Raw genomic sequence first — 12899 nt, forward strand, 5'->3', positions numbered from 1 at the left:
CATATTTGATTTTTATTATTACTCGGTGCTCATTTCTGTTTTGTTTTTTCGTCTCGTATGGATATGTAGAGTTTTCTATTGACTTTCCTGACTTTTGTTTTGTAGTAAGTTTGGAATGAAATGTTGATATGTGTGTCCAGCAAAAGCAATCACTGATAGGAAAGAAGAATGCTTGCTGCAGTGTGGAGTCAAATTTTGTCATAACAAATATTTTTGTCTCTTTTGTCATAAGGGATTTGGTTAATTTTACACTAAAAAGAGAGTATAAAGAAAATCCAGCATTTGACAAGTGCTGCACAAACTTTACCACACTTCAGATCATGTACTGCTTGATAGAATTTTAACATTATATTTTTTTTTTTAAATACAGTGGCAGACTGTCAGGAATTTAAGTGACATCTGACTAGTGTAAAAAACAAAAATGTCATTTCGCCATTAGATCTGGCATCCCATGGGAAAATCATCTTACGGGGATATTAGAGGGGCTTTCATGCTTATATGACTGAAGTTACTTTGGGAGAATTATATGCCATGCACACCCACAAAAAAGCATAAAAAATATGATTTCTTTTTTTTCCAGAAACTAAAGTTCCTTTGCCAGAGAGGATGTGTCATACTGTTGTGTTGATGATGTAAATGTTGTCTGAAAAATGATTATGATTGTGGAAAAAAAAACAAAGTCTTCCAATGAAAAATGGTGTAGAGTTACCTATTCGATCATGTACAAAACAGGTGTGACCGTGCATCACAAAACCAACAAAAAGTTGCACCTCGTGATTTTACGTGAGGACTAAAAATAGGTGAAATAGGTCAGCCAAGTCAATCTCGACTTTTTCATATTTTCTGTAAGAGCTATTCTTATCCTACATTACTCCTAAGTTTGGGATCATAAAATGAATGGGAAAGTGTGTTTTCAGCAGTTTTTCGACAATTTTTTTTTTTAGATTAGTGTGATCAGGTATGTCTGAGAGGCAATTTGTCATTTCTTAAAAACCCTTTATACATTCTTCCCTTTTGACTCTAAGAACTTTTGAAAGGATAAAGCTACTGCTTTAAAAGTTGTTTATTAGTCACGGGAAGAGTGTGCTAATAGAGCATGAGGAATTTCAGCTTGATTTGATAATCCCTTGATCATTGTTGATGCTGCGGAGATTGTTTTTTGTCCCATTCATTGCACAGCTAGCACGGTTTGAGAAAGATTAAGCGCTTGAATAGGCCTTTCTTTCCAATATTTTAGATAAGTTTAAGAGAGTCCATTTGAATTGAGTAATACATCATTTTAAAGCTTAGAGTCTGGTCTCTCCGAATCTGCCCTGAACGAGTAAAAACCCATGTCTGGCGACCTTTTGTTGGTTTTGTGATGCATGGTCACACAAATGCGGAGGCTTATAATAGGGTGCATTACAGTCTTGTAATCAGGACGTGGTATATGTTGTGTGTAAGCATTCCGTCCCCTCTAGTAAGAGGCAAAGTACTCTGTCCCTCGGATAGGACATAAAACGGAATTCTCGTGTGTGTGTTAGCCACGACACACGCACGTCAGCAAAAGGATCCCACTTCATTCATTCATCGCAAAGAGCAGGGTGCCAACCCGGTGAAGTGGTCCCCTACCCACCCACACAAGAAAACGGGCGAATGATGCCGACCACTCGTGGTTCGTTCCAGTGAAACGGTGTCGACCAGGTACACTGTGCCATATGCTTGAATGAATAAAGGATGGGGTATATTGGTTAAGGTGCTGGTTTTTTTATGTTCTTTTTATTATGTGGTGTCATTTTTTCTAGTCAATTATGTACCAGCGTGTTAATCCCATTTTTAAAATGAACAAATGTATTTTGTATCAGAGATATTATTCTTTGGTGGTGGGTTGATATAGGGAGGCAAATGTTTGTATCTGTTAACTGTGTGTGATGAATCAATGACTAGATAAGTCACCAATTAAATGTCTTGTTATTTTTTATACATTGGTAGAGCTATAATATGTGCCATTAACATTGACATTTGTACATATGATTTTCGTCTTTCATTATACTCTCCCATTTCATTCATATTGAATGTTCCTTTACTTTGGTATTAAACTCTGGTGAAGAGATTCTGCATGTGGGAGTATGCTTCAGTCATATATTCCTGTACAGTTCCTTCACACAACACTTGCGCTTAAAGCTCATCAATTCATTCACCTTCTAAAAAAAAGAGAAAAAATGTCATGTGGATACCCCGTGGTTGAAGTGCACCTTCGTAGTTGTGTACCACAGGGAAGGGCACACCATTGATATATTCATCGAGTTGCCAGGGCAACAACTGGGATACAACCAGTCAGCTGGCTGTAAGTGGTTTTGTTGCCATGGTAACTACCATTTTCGTAGCCTAGTACAACAGCAATGACAGTACTGTGACACAGAAGTCGCCCAGTAGAATCTTGTAGCGTTTATGGCCAGTTATGCCCACTTTAAATACCTCTATGCATGTTTGCGCGTTGGGGCATTTCTCACTTCGGTGATCAGCCATATGAAATTCTTACTAATTTATTCTTCTTCATTACTGGATGTCAGATTATTCTCACTTGATACTCATTGTACAAGTATTGTATGCAATTTTGTGAACTATCAATGGCATTACTTGTTTGAATACAAAATTGTAGTTGGTGTCCGTGGGAATACAAAATGTGCCACATGTGTAAAAGAATCTGTTTTTATCCATGCTGCCGATATTCATTATTATTCATTATTATTGATGATACTATTGATGACATTGTTGTTACGATTATAATGATGATGATGATGATCATGATGATCGTGATTTTTGCTTCTTGTTTTCTGTTATCGTAGTCATCATAATCATCATCAAAGGTCGTTTGTATAGACGACACCGACACATTACTGTTGTAATTGCTCTCTCATATTTCCATTTTTTAGTTATTCAACTAAACTCATGTACAACGTTACTCACAACTCGATAATCAACCATTCTATTATCCCTCAACAACATGAGTGACACACCTATTGAATTCAAACAACTCGGCGTGACGCAGTATATATGAAGTCCGTTGTTGGTTTGTGTATCATTATTTTGTTTTTTGTTTTTTGTTCTTGTTTTTAGGGAACAGAAAACAATCATAATTGCTGACAATTCTTTGACCTTCTTTAAAAAAAAAAATTATTGTTGTTTGAAATTTAGATTATTTTACGCCACCGCTTGGAGGCAGTTGCATGTTTATTAAGCAGCAACCACGAGATCAATATTTCAAAGTTCCCTCCAAGGAACTTGGCACCTTTAAACACGACTATATCTATCTGCATAGCTTGATGGTGGTGGTTATTCATTATATTTGCATATCAATTGTTATTCTTTGATCAAACTTTAGGGGAAAAGATTTTTGTGTAGGGCTATCAAATAATTCCCCACCCCACATGTACATGTGGACCGTATCACAGAATAGACCGAAACATTCTGTATCTTGTCGTCGGGGATATGCTCGGTGGAGACTACGTCTGGCTTCACGGAATCCCCTCCTTCTCTGGAGAAGTATTAAAAAAAAAATGTTATAAAACTCCTCCGGACAGACTGATCTTTTTTCTTCCTAGTAACAGAACTACTGTTACATGCAAAGCGCGGTCAGACTGGCTAAAGATAAAGAAGTTTAAAGATCGCGATCTTTTAAGATCTCAAAGTTTTGCCACGCAGTGATGTGACCGCGCCTATTGTGTAAGTGTTTGCTACGAGGAGACACCATAATTACTCGGAGGGGCTACGGTGCTAGAGGAGCAGTGTGTGCTTCAACACTACATGAAATGTGTGTGATGATAGGATAATCTTCCAGGTGTAAGTGTCGCGATGAATCTCAAGCTGTCTTAATCCCGCCGCACACTATACGACTCACGAGTGTACGACTGACAGGCTTTTCATCCGAAATAAATCTCAATAGCCTCAAAATAAACACGCTTGTTTATTTCAGATCCGAATAGTCTGTCAGTCGTATAGTCATGAGTCGTACAGTGCGCACACTATACGACTTTCGGTAACTCGACTGACAGATTTTGGATCTGAAATGAACAAGCCTGTTTATTCTGACGCTATAATGATTTAATTCGGATCCACAGTCGCGGGTCAGTCGTGCGACCGATAGTCGTATAGTGTGCGGCGGTCTTTACCGGTGATGATCTGGAAATCTTTGATCCTGGTTTTGCTCAGGATAGTTATAACTATTTTCTGTATTTAAATACCAAAACCTACCGATACAAAAAGTACTATATTGTATATGCATACCAAAACGCTCCATTGGTAGAGCTCAGTGTGCCGATTGAAGTTGACAATGGTAATTTGGTGAGGATTGTACCTTGTGTCTCGTTCCACCATACATTAGGGAGTTTTCGCTACACGACGGGAAGAATACGCGGAAGCAATCAGCTGTGACAGTCCCCGTACTCGGACTCCCGTCCACGTACTCGGACTCCCGTCCCCGTACTCGGTCTCCCGTCCCTATATCTAAGCAGTTTCGCTTTCCTGCTAGGACGGAGGCGTGGGGACAAGATCGCTGATTGGCTGGCTGGCTGGCTTTTTCCCCAGGACGGGACGTTTCTCGGATCTGATCATGCGCAGAAGCAAATTTTGTATACGGCACGCTCAACTACCGGCTGCGTCGTGTAGCGAAAACTCCCTGTCCGCTCTGTTACTATCACTATTGAAGTGCAAACAAAATTTACATACCTGCGGTGCACCATGAAAAAAGAAGCGTACCCGTGCCGTGTCGTGTCGTGGAATATTTATAATGTCAGCTCAGAGAAGTGAGAAATTTATTATTGCAATATATGAATGGGGTCATTTGGGTGTATTTTTCTCATTTTGTGTAAGTCGTAAGTATTGCGAATGTGTCCAAAGAATTTATTACAACTGTCGTTAGGTGTTTGAAGTACTTGAATATTGATTTGTAATCATGGTTAAAGAAATATATAAACTCACGCAAAATAAAAGCCTGAATATTTTGACTGAAGACTGGTTGTGTAGTGTTTGTCATTTACATTTGAATGTGTAAAATATCATTATACCAGTGTATACTTAAGACAATGTGATGTAAAAGCCGCTTTTTTAATTCATTAATTGTCAGCTAGGTTTACATTTGCCCGAAACACTTATATGCGACATTAAAATTCCCTTCTTTTTGTAAGTATTTCATAAATTTCATATTCTCCGATCTAGCTAACGAGATTCTTGCCCTCTTCGTACGTCAGTGCATGCACTCGTTCACGTTGTGCTTTTTTGAGAATGACGCTGAGAGTTTATGGTGACAGAGACCTGCTATAACATGACTACATTTTTCGCTGCATCCGAGTTTATGTGATGAGACAAGAGCTGTATAATTAGGGTCTGGGGCAATTACCCCGGTCCCTTCCCCTGCCCTAATCCTAATCCTAATCCTGAACCTAATCCTACCCCTAACACAAACTCCTAACCCTAACCCTAAACCTAACCCTAACCCTAATATTTACTCTAACCTTATCACTAGCCAGTATTTAGCCCGGGGGCAATTGCCCTCGGGGGGTAATTGCCCTGATACAGTATAATTATAGTAGGGGAGTTGACGCCCAAATAAGTTGATTGGATGATTCAGGCTGTATATGAATGTCTCTGTGTAAATGTGAGTGCGTTTGTTTTAGTGCTTGCATGTGTGTGGGCATGTATACTTGTGAGTATCTTTATGTGTGTGTGTGTATGTGTGTGTAGGTTTGACCCTTCCTTGGCAGAACTAGGCCCTTCGTATCTCAAAACAAAACAAAACAGCAACTGCAAAATAATTTTGATTTGTACAAAAATTTTATGTTCACTTTTTGCTACAGAACACCATTCCAAGTTACGTAACTCAATACAATACATAATAAACGGTAAGCATTTAAACTGTAACGTAAATAGTCATTTATCTCGAAATCGCCAAAACGAGATACGTACGTAGTTTTGCCAGATCACAGCCGACCTGGCCATCACTGTTCATCAACGAATGTCGCCCTCTCACGGTTCTTTGCCGTTACTCTACCTCTTTACATTGTACACAATCCCCCAGTCGTCATTTGACATGCGCCTTTCTGCTGCTCCACGTTCTTCTCTCTCTCTCTCCCAAACACAATGTAACAAAGAACTAGTATTTCGGTTACTCCAGTTACTAGCCTTAACTTTCTCAGCAACAAATAACGGCCAACAAACTTGTGAACAAACAAACAAACAAACAAAAATTAACACATGACACGTCTGCGCTTTGGATATTATTATGATTTTTGTTCAGCCACTTTATTTGCATAGATTTACAGATTGCCTTCTCTCATATGGCACAATATTCGACGCGATGGCAGATTTGCTCTGCCTTTTTCTATGATTAAAATTGCACATTCATACGTTAAAAGAAAAGAATCCACATGATCCTTTCGAAATGACAGAAGGTATGTAATTACACGATTTGAACAGATGCATAGTATCACAGCATTTGTATTGTGAACCTTGTACGTCGACCCGACATGCGCACCATCAAAAGTTAGTTTGCATAATCATCAGCATAGTAAACCTGCCTACGTTCTACATGAACGAGTTTGCACCGCAAACCACGTACAATCGTTGTTCGATGCGTGGGCCAACATAGCACATGACATGTGTAGACTCCTTGGATTGCATTCAGATAAACAAAGGTCATGATTATACATCGACATTAATTGTTGCAAATCTCATTAACCATTCACATTAACATGATACCCTGTTATGACTTCGAAGGGGGTCAGCCTAGTTTAGTTCCACTCTAGTTTTTGGTCCTTTGTTTGTTTGTTTGTTTGTTTGTTTTTTCGTCTAAAAAAAAACCAACCCTGTCGTTGACCCGATCTGACCCAGTTTGCATCGTCCAGTTAAATGCAAGGTCACCGCTAACCAAAATCAAATGGGGTCTGGAAACAATCGAAGAGAACGAATGGTTAAGAATCACAATACGTGACTGTCAACGACTTAGCTGTCTTGGTGTCTGATACCAACAAGTATAAGTACCCTCCATCACAATTCAGCTCATTAGTTCAGCTCATGTTCGAAATATTGCCTTTTTAAAGTACATCAAACATTCTATAATCATTATAACAGGGCCCGGTTTTATCAAAAGATAATCGATTTTAAATTTCCTTACCACACACGCTGCCATAGACTTACAGTTGAAATCAACTATATAATCAATTTTAACCCAGGTATAATGTTACATTGCATAGATCCTGTAATTAGTGTTGCAAGGGGAATAAAGTTGAAAACCTGTAGCACCGTTCCGAACCGTCAGCGATGGCGGTGGCTTTTGCACTTTTTTAAGCTCTCGGTGAGACGTTATTTTCATGTCCCTGCCTCATAAAGAAATCTATTGATAGCAATAGATACAAAATATTTTGCAACAGGCTTCTGCTCCTTCCTTCTTAGGCGGAAAACTTACAGCTTTGAGGCTGTCCCACAGTATCATCTTGGCCTAATAGGCCTAATTAACCCACCATTTCTATAGGTTAATGATTCTGATTATCGAGACCTTTCCAGCGATTCTCCACGCCCCCTCCCCCTCCCACACCGGATGTTTTGCAGAAGAGAGCATATAGGAGGAACCAACAGCTTCGAGGCCGAAGTATATCGTGAGCAACCATACCTTATGAATGTCGTACAATCACTGCATAGTGACAAATTCATCGTCATCAACCTCTGCCAGCTCCTTGCTATCAAACTATTCGTATGATATTAGATGATAGCAATTTATAGTCTCCAGGCATAGACCCCTACATACCAGAGGACAGTCCTGGCTGTATTTGCAGCATTTGATTTGCTCGCTTCTTGTGACGTCACGAACATGAGACGTCGTGCTGCTGTCGAAAATATCAGCCGATGAAAATCCACATCACACACAACCTCGACGATGAGCAATTCGACCTCGACGGCGTCTGTCACATCTGTCTTATAATAAAAGTGACGATGGCATAATTTACCGTCGTCATAAGTCGCTGGTAAGATCGCTTGAGGGAGTGCTCGACGAGCTCCCGAACTGATTCTTCGACAGTAGGTGATCGTGCCACGCCCCGAATTCGTTGTCTCGCACCGCCAGCCGTTTGGTCTTTTCCGTGACGTCGGCCACTTCGCGCGCAACTTTCTCCTGGAAGGCACGCTTCTTCTCAGCCTCCTCCCGCTCCTTCTTCCGCCTCAGCCGCTCTTCTTTCTCCTTGGCCCATCTTTTCGTCAACGTCTCTTCCACGTTGTCCATAAGCACCGTGGTCGGAGACCGGTTCCTTTGCCGATACCGCTGTGACGTCATTGGGAGAAAAAAGACAATTAGCGTTCTGAACAAAGTATGAGTAACTTTAGATCTATGACGAATAAGATATTGTCCATTGTGGGTTGGTGAGTGATTTAATTTGACTGTTCGTTTACTTGACTTATTGATGAATTAATCAACTGGACTATTTAGAAACGTATCAATGTACAGATTGATTCACTAATTTGTTACTCTGAGTCATGCCATCCCGCTAATTTTCTTTTGACTGACAAATTGCAAAGCGTTGATATTCTTGAATACATTGTCAATGTCTCATTTGTTTGCACTATCCATTACCTTTAGAACACTATCATGTAGAATCTTAGTGATCTTTATGAACTAAGTGAAAGAGAAAATCGACATTGCATCGATGCTGCCTATTGCCTACAGTTATCAAGGTCAACTTAGACATGATGGAGAGAATTGCACTTTGAGTTGTACTTCGACAAAACATCGTCAAACTGAGACTTCACAAGATATTGGTAGAGCTTATGAGAGAAGAAATATTAATATTTTCTTGCTTGACCCGGAGAATTGTCGGGACAGCGCCCTACTCTGGTCTGTTTTGAGGTCAATGTTACTCACCGAAAACTCGCCGGATGGTGACGGCCACTTGCCCCTGGGATGCATGAGGGAGGAGTCAAACTTGGGCGGCTGCACCAGGACATCTCGCCCCATCTGGATCCCGTTAAATCGGTCGGATAGCTCCGGAGGAAGACCGTACACTGGACAAGGAAGGCGACAAGGGAGCACCAAGAATGTGAATGATTCTGCAGTAATAATCATGTCCCTATCTATACTTAGTTGAGGGACAGACAGACAGACATGCACTGACATTTTTATTTTAGATCAAAATATATTTCCCCTTATCATTGTGAAGGGGTTTGTTGTCGCGCGATTTGCTGTATTAACCTGCTCATTGGTGCACTGTTTTCTTTTCTATTCATATCTATAATTTTATGGCTTTGCAATGTATTCGATTTTGTCATAGCCACCATCACATTACCTGGTTATGTCTAACTGTTGGACTCCTTTCTTACTAGTCCCAAGTGCCTGGAAAAAACGCGACCATTAACAATATGTTTATCCTCTTCCTTTTAATGTACATGGTACCCTCGTTTGTCCTTCCGTATATCACTGGTACGTCTGTCTGTGCAGTGTACATGTATTTATCTGTTCATCTATCTAATCTATCTGATGCTTTTATCTATCTTACAATCCATCCGTCTACGTCCATCCACCTATCCATGTATTCATATATGCCTCTTTCTGATTTACATGTATGTCCGTTCTACCCAGTTAACTAGACCTTCCCTTGTGTGTGTATCTATGCGAAATCAAATTCCATATCCTTTTCGATATCAATCCTCCCATCCCCACCCCACCCAGCTCCATTTTCCCAGCCTTTCGATATACTGCATAGCAAGGTGTAGCCTTTCAACCCTCCAGTGGAATTCCAAACTCGTTTACGTTTACTTACCGATGTCGATGTTTTTCGTTTTGAACCTGATGTTGTACGGGTCGCTCTCTTTGTGCGTCAAAAACTCCTCCAAGCCCAACGGTCCCAGGGGCGGGTACTGCGGGGGAACAAAATTGGAAAATGTATGTTTTCTTTTTTTCTCATTGCTAATGACAATCATATTGTATTATATAGTTTAGGCCTACTCGAAGATTCACATTCCATGGCAAGTTCAGATCAACACTCGTAGCATCTACAGACAAGCCATGCAGAAAACGTGCATTACTTTTAGGCCGGTATCAACATAATATTGTAATTGAGCTTGAAGTGATACACTTGTTTTGTTTGATGGTAAGAAATGGTGGGCTTATTTTTTTTTCATTCAAGTCATTTCAGTTTAACGCAGCTGAACTTGCCCTAGCTGCTTTATTTTTCAAAAGCTGATCGACAAACTCTTCTATTCGTATAAAACAATGAGACAATGATTTATGGAGTTTCAAGGTTGAATACAGTCCCTTGAACTAGGTAAAATGTAATTTGGTCAGCATCTTTCGGCTCCTTGGCCGCGGAGGTTGCAGGATCTTCGGTAATGTCACCGTGGTCTTGTCAGCGACCTTCTCTTCCTTCTTCGCTCCTGGGTAGCAGCCCCACCTCCATGGTTGCATCGACTCCCTCGTGTTCCTCTTCGGGGGCTTCGGCATGTAGCGCTGGAGGGTGAAGTCCGGCGGCGGTCGCTTCCAAATGTCTTCGGGCTCCTCGGGGGGCCGGATGAGGTAGGAGTCGCTCCGCGTCGTCAGGAGGTCGTGCCGAGCCTGGAATTTGCTCTTTTCGATGAAGGACATCTCGGCCGGATTCATGATCGTGGTCGCCCTCGTCCTCGTGTGCCCACCGCCGCCCGTGCTAGTTCGACGAGGGCTATCCTTTGTTCTCGTCATCATCGGAATCGATGGACCGGCGATCTTGCAGTGGGCTTGATTCTCTGAGACGCGAGACTGGACTTGCGTCATGTCCACTGGACATTCACCGATCCTGGACCTCTTGTTCTTATACTCTAATAAATGTTTCTTTAGTATTCATCAACCTGTAAAAATAGAGCAGACGAACGAAATAGGGATGAGTCCAACCATGCCAACTTTATATGTCAAAATGCAAGTTTGCATTGATTTGCATATTCGATTGTTTAATTAGGTACATTGAAAGCCTGTATCAAAAAGACAATTCTTACTGATTTGTTTTATCGTGGAGTGAAGAAAATGCACATGAATCGTTGTAAGGAATGTGATTAATCTTGGAGCACATGGACACCCATGCAAGGAGAACCCCCTCTTTAAGTAGTGCGCTTTATTTCAAAATGACATGTTATTTATAGATCCCTCTAGTATGGCAGGCATACCAAAGTAAGAATACAACCTGTTTCCTACAGAGACTATAAGGTTAAGCAACTCTTACTCATTGTTCTGTCCTATACTTCCCTCTAACTCATGTATTGTGTATACTGTCTGGCTTGGCAGTCACAGCAGCCGGTGGCCACGATTAACCTTCAACTTTACCAATGTATTATCAAGCCTACTATGACAATGTGTGTAAGCCAATATACGTTTTCATTGATATACTTTTTGTAATGCTTACAGTGTATGTCACTGTTCCAAAAGCTCGTAAGGTGTTACAATGTATATCTGGTATGAATTTTGACTACAGTGGAACATTTAGAACATGGGTATGATCACAAGGAGCAGTGTAGTGTAGAATGAAATCATCTGTATCTGCGCATTGCAATTTCGCAAATAGATAAACAGAAGAGGAATGACCTCCATTCATTTTTTTTAAACTACTTCCAGTGCGACGTGTCAGTGAGAGTTAGAACGAAGACGAGACATAAGATGATGAAAATAGATAAAAAAACACACACAAACAAACAACATTGTTTATATAGAAACAAGTTGGTGAATCAGACACGTACACAATGCTATGCGTACAAAGCCAGTGAGAAAGGAACTGATCATTAATCAAGACGTTGCCAATGATATTTGAAATTGGCCACTTGAGAATCCATAGCCCCCATATAGATGATACCGGTAGTAGTATCGTCATTGTGTATATACAACAACTATAGCAAGGTACATGACACTTGTATAAACAGATAGCAATATATAGGGATCGATAATCGTGTTATCTTACCTCAATAACAATCTGTTCCTAGTGGAGAGCCATCTTAGAGTCTTGTAATACACTTCAAATGTATCACGAAGTAATCCTTGTTTCAAGCAGAAACACGACACAGAAATCACAACGACAATCGTAACTTTGTTACAGATGCATATAGCACTACACAGACCGGTTACCGGTTGCACACAATACACACGAAACCTGTCAACGTATGTTTACCAGTGCACATGGTTCCGGCCCGTAGGAGGGTCCAAAGCTTGCACCTGTTGACCTTAGAAACGGACCGTAGCAACGCAAAGCCTACGGGACCAGTCCATTATCCGAGTAGGTGAGAAACGTACGGAGACCGAAGTGCGAAAAATTAGAGTGCGCAGCGGTGACAATACTCGTACAAAAGAATAAAGCTGTAGCGTGGGCAGCACCCTGAATGCGGCTTGCACCCGCCCGTACAGCAGATTTTGTGTAGTGGTATGGTCCAGTTGCTGAGTTTGAATGGAGGAACTGATGAATGAAATTGAACTCCCTGCTTCAGTCCTGGATCTGATTTACAGTGTATAAAGCACTTCGCCGGTTTCAATATCCGTCTTCTTTCTGAATTGTATTTACTCCATGTCAGGCAGGAAAGAACGGGGTATGATAGTTTTATTAGCCTTTTTATTTGCACAGCTACGTACCCATTATTCACCCTGTGTACATATGTCTTGTCGCTCCACTTCATACCCCTCCCCCATGAAATATGAACCGTGCTTCACGGAAATATAATTTCACAATGCCATCAATATATTGTGTGGTTGTTGTTGTTGTTATTTTGTCGGTCTCGCGATTCAGGTTGTTATTCACTCATTAACTCGTTCACTCCTGCGTTTGACTCTTTGGATGTCGTATTCGTTGCGAGAAGGGGAAATAGTGATGTGAATTTGATAGATTTCAATTTAATCAGTGATAAGGAAATTTATACGGTGAAATCATTGT

At 40.7% G+C, this 12899-nt stretch overlaps 1 protein-coding gene across 1 annotated transcript; it reads right to left on the bottom strand.

The window, feature by feature from the left end:
- Positions 1-7984: 7984 nt before the first annotated feature.
- LOC139740208 (putative uncharacterized protein C7orf78) lies at positions 7985-10768 on the bottom strand. Its single transcript, XM_071650793.1, has 4 exons — positions 10284-10768; positions 9783-9928; positions 8888-9027; positions 7985-8290 (listed from the first exon to the last, which is right to left on the bottom strand). The coding sequence occupies exons 1-4, from the start codon at positions 10766-10768 to the stop codon at positions 7985-7987; spliced, it is 1077 nt and encodes a 358-aa protein (XP_071506894.1).
- Positions 10769-12899: the final 2131 nt, after the last annotated feature.

This window comes from Diadema antillarum, unplaced genomic scaffold (assembly GCF_040938485.1).
Source record: "Diadema antillarum isolate AM-2024a unplaced genomic scaffold, OU_Dant_1.0 seq00000840_RagTag, whole genome shotgun sequence".
Classification (NCBI taxonomy): Eukaryota; Metazoa; Echinodermata; class Echinoidea; order Diadematoida; family Diadematidae; genus Diadema; species Diadema antillarum.

Coding starts and splice junctions, on each gene's coding strand:
- LOC139740208 (XM_071650793.1), bottom strand. CDS start 10,768: ATGACGCAAGTCCAGTCTCGCGTCTCAGAGAATCAAGCCCACTGCAAG. Junction 9,929..10,283: donor ACCAAATTACATTTTACCTA/GTTCAAGGGACT, acceptor GATTGTCATTAG/CAATGAGAAAAAAAGAAAAC. Junction 8,291..8,887: donor CACCATCCGGCGAGTTTTCG/GTGAGTAACATT, acceptor ATGACGTCACAG/CGGTATCGGCAAAGGAACCG.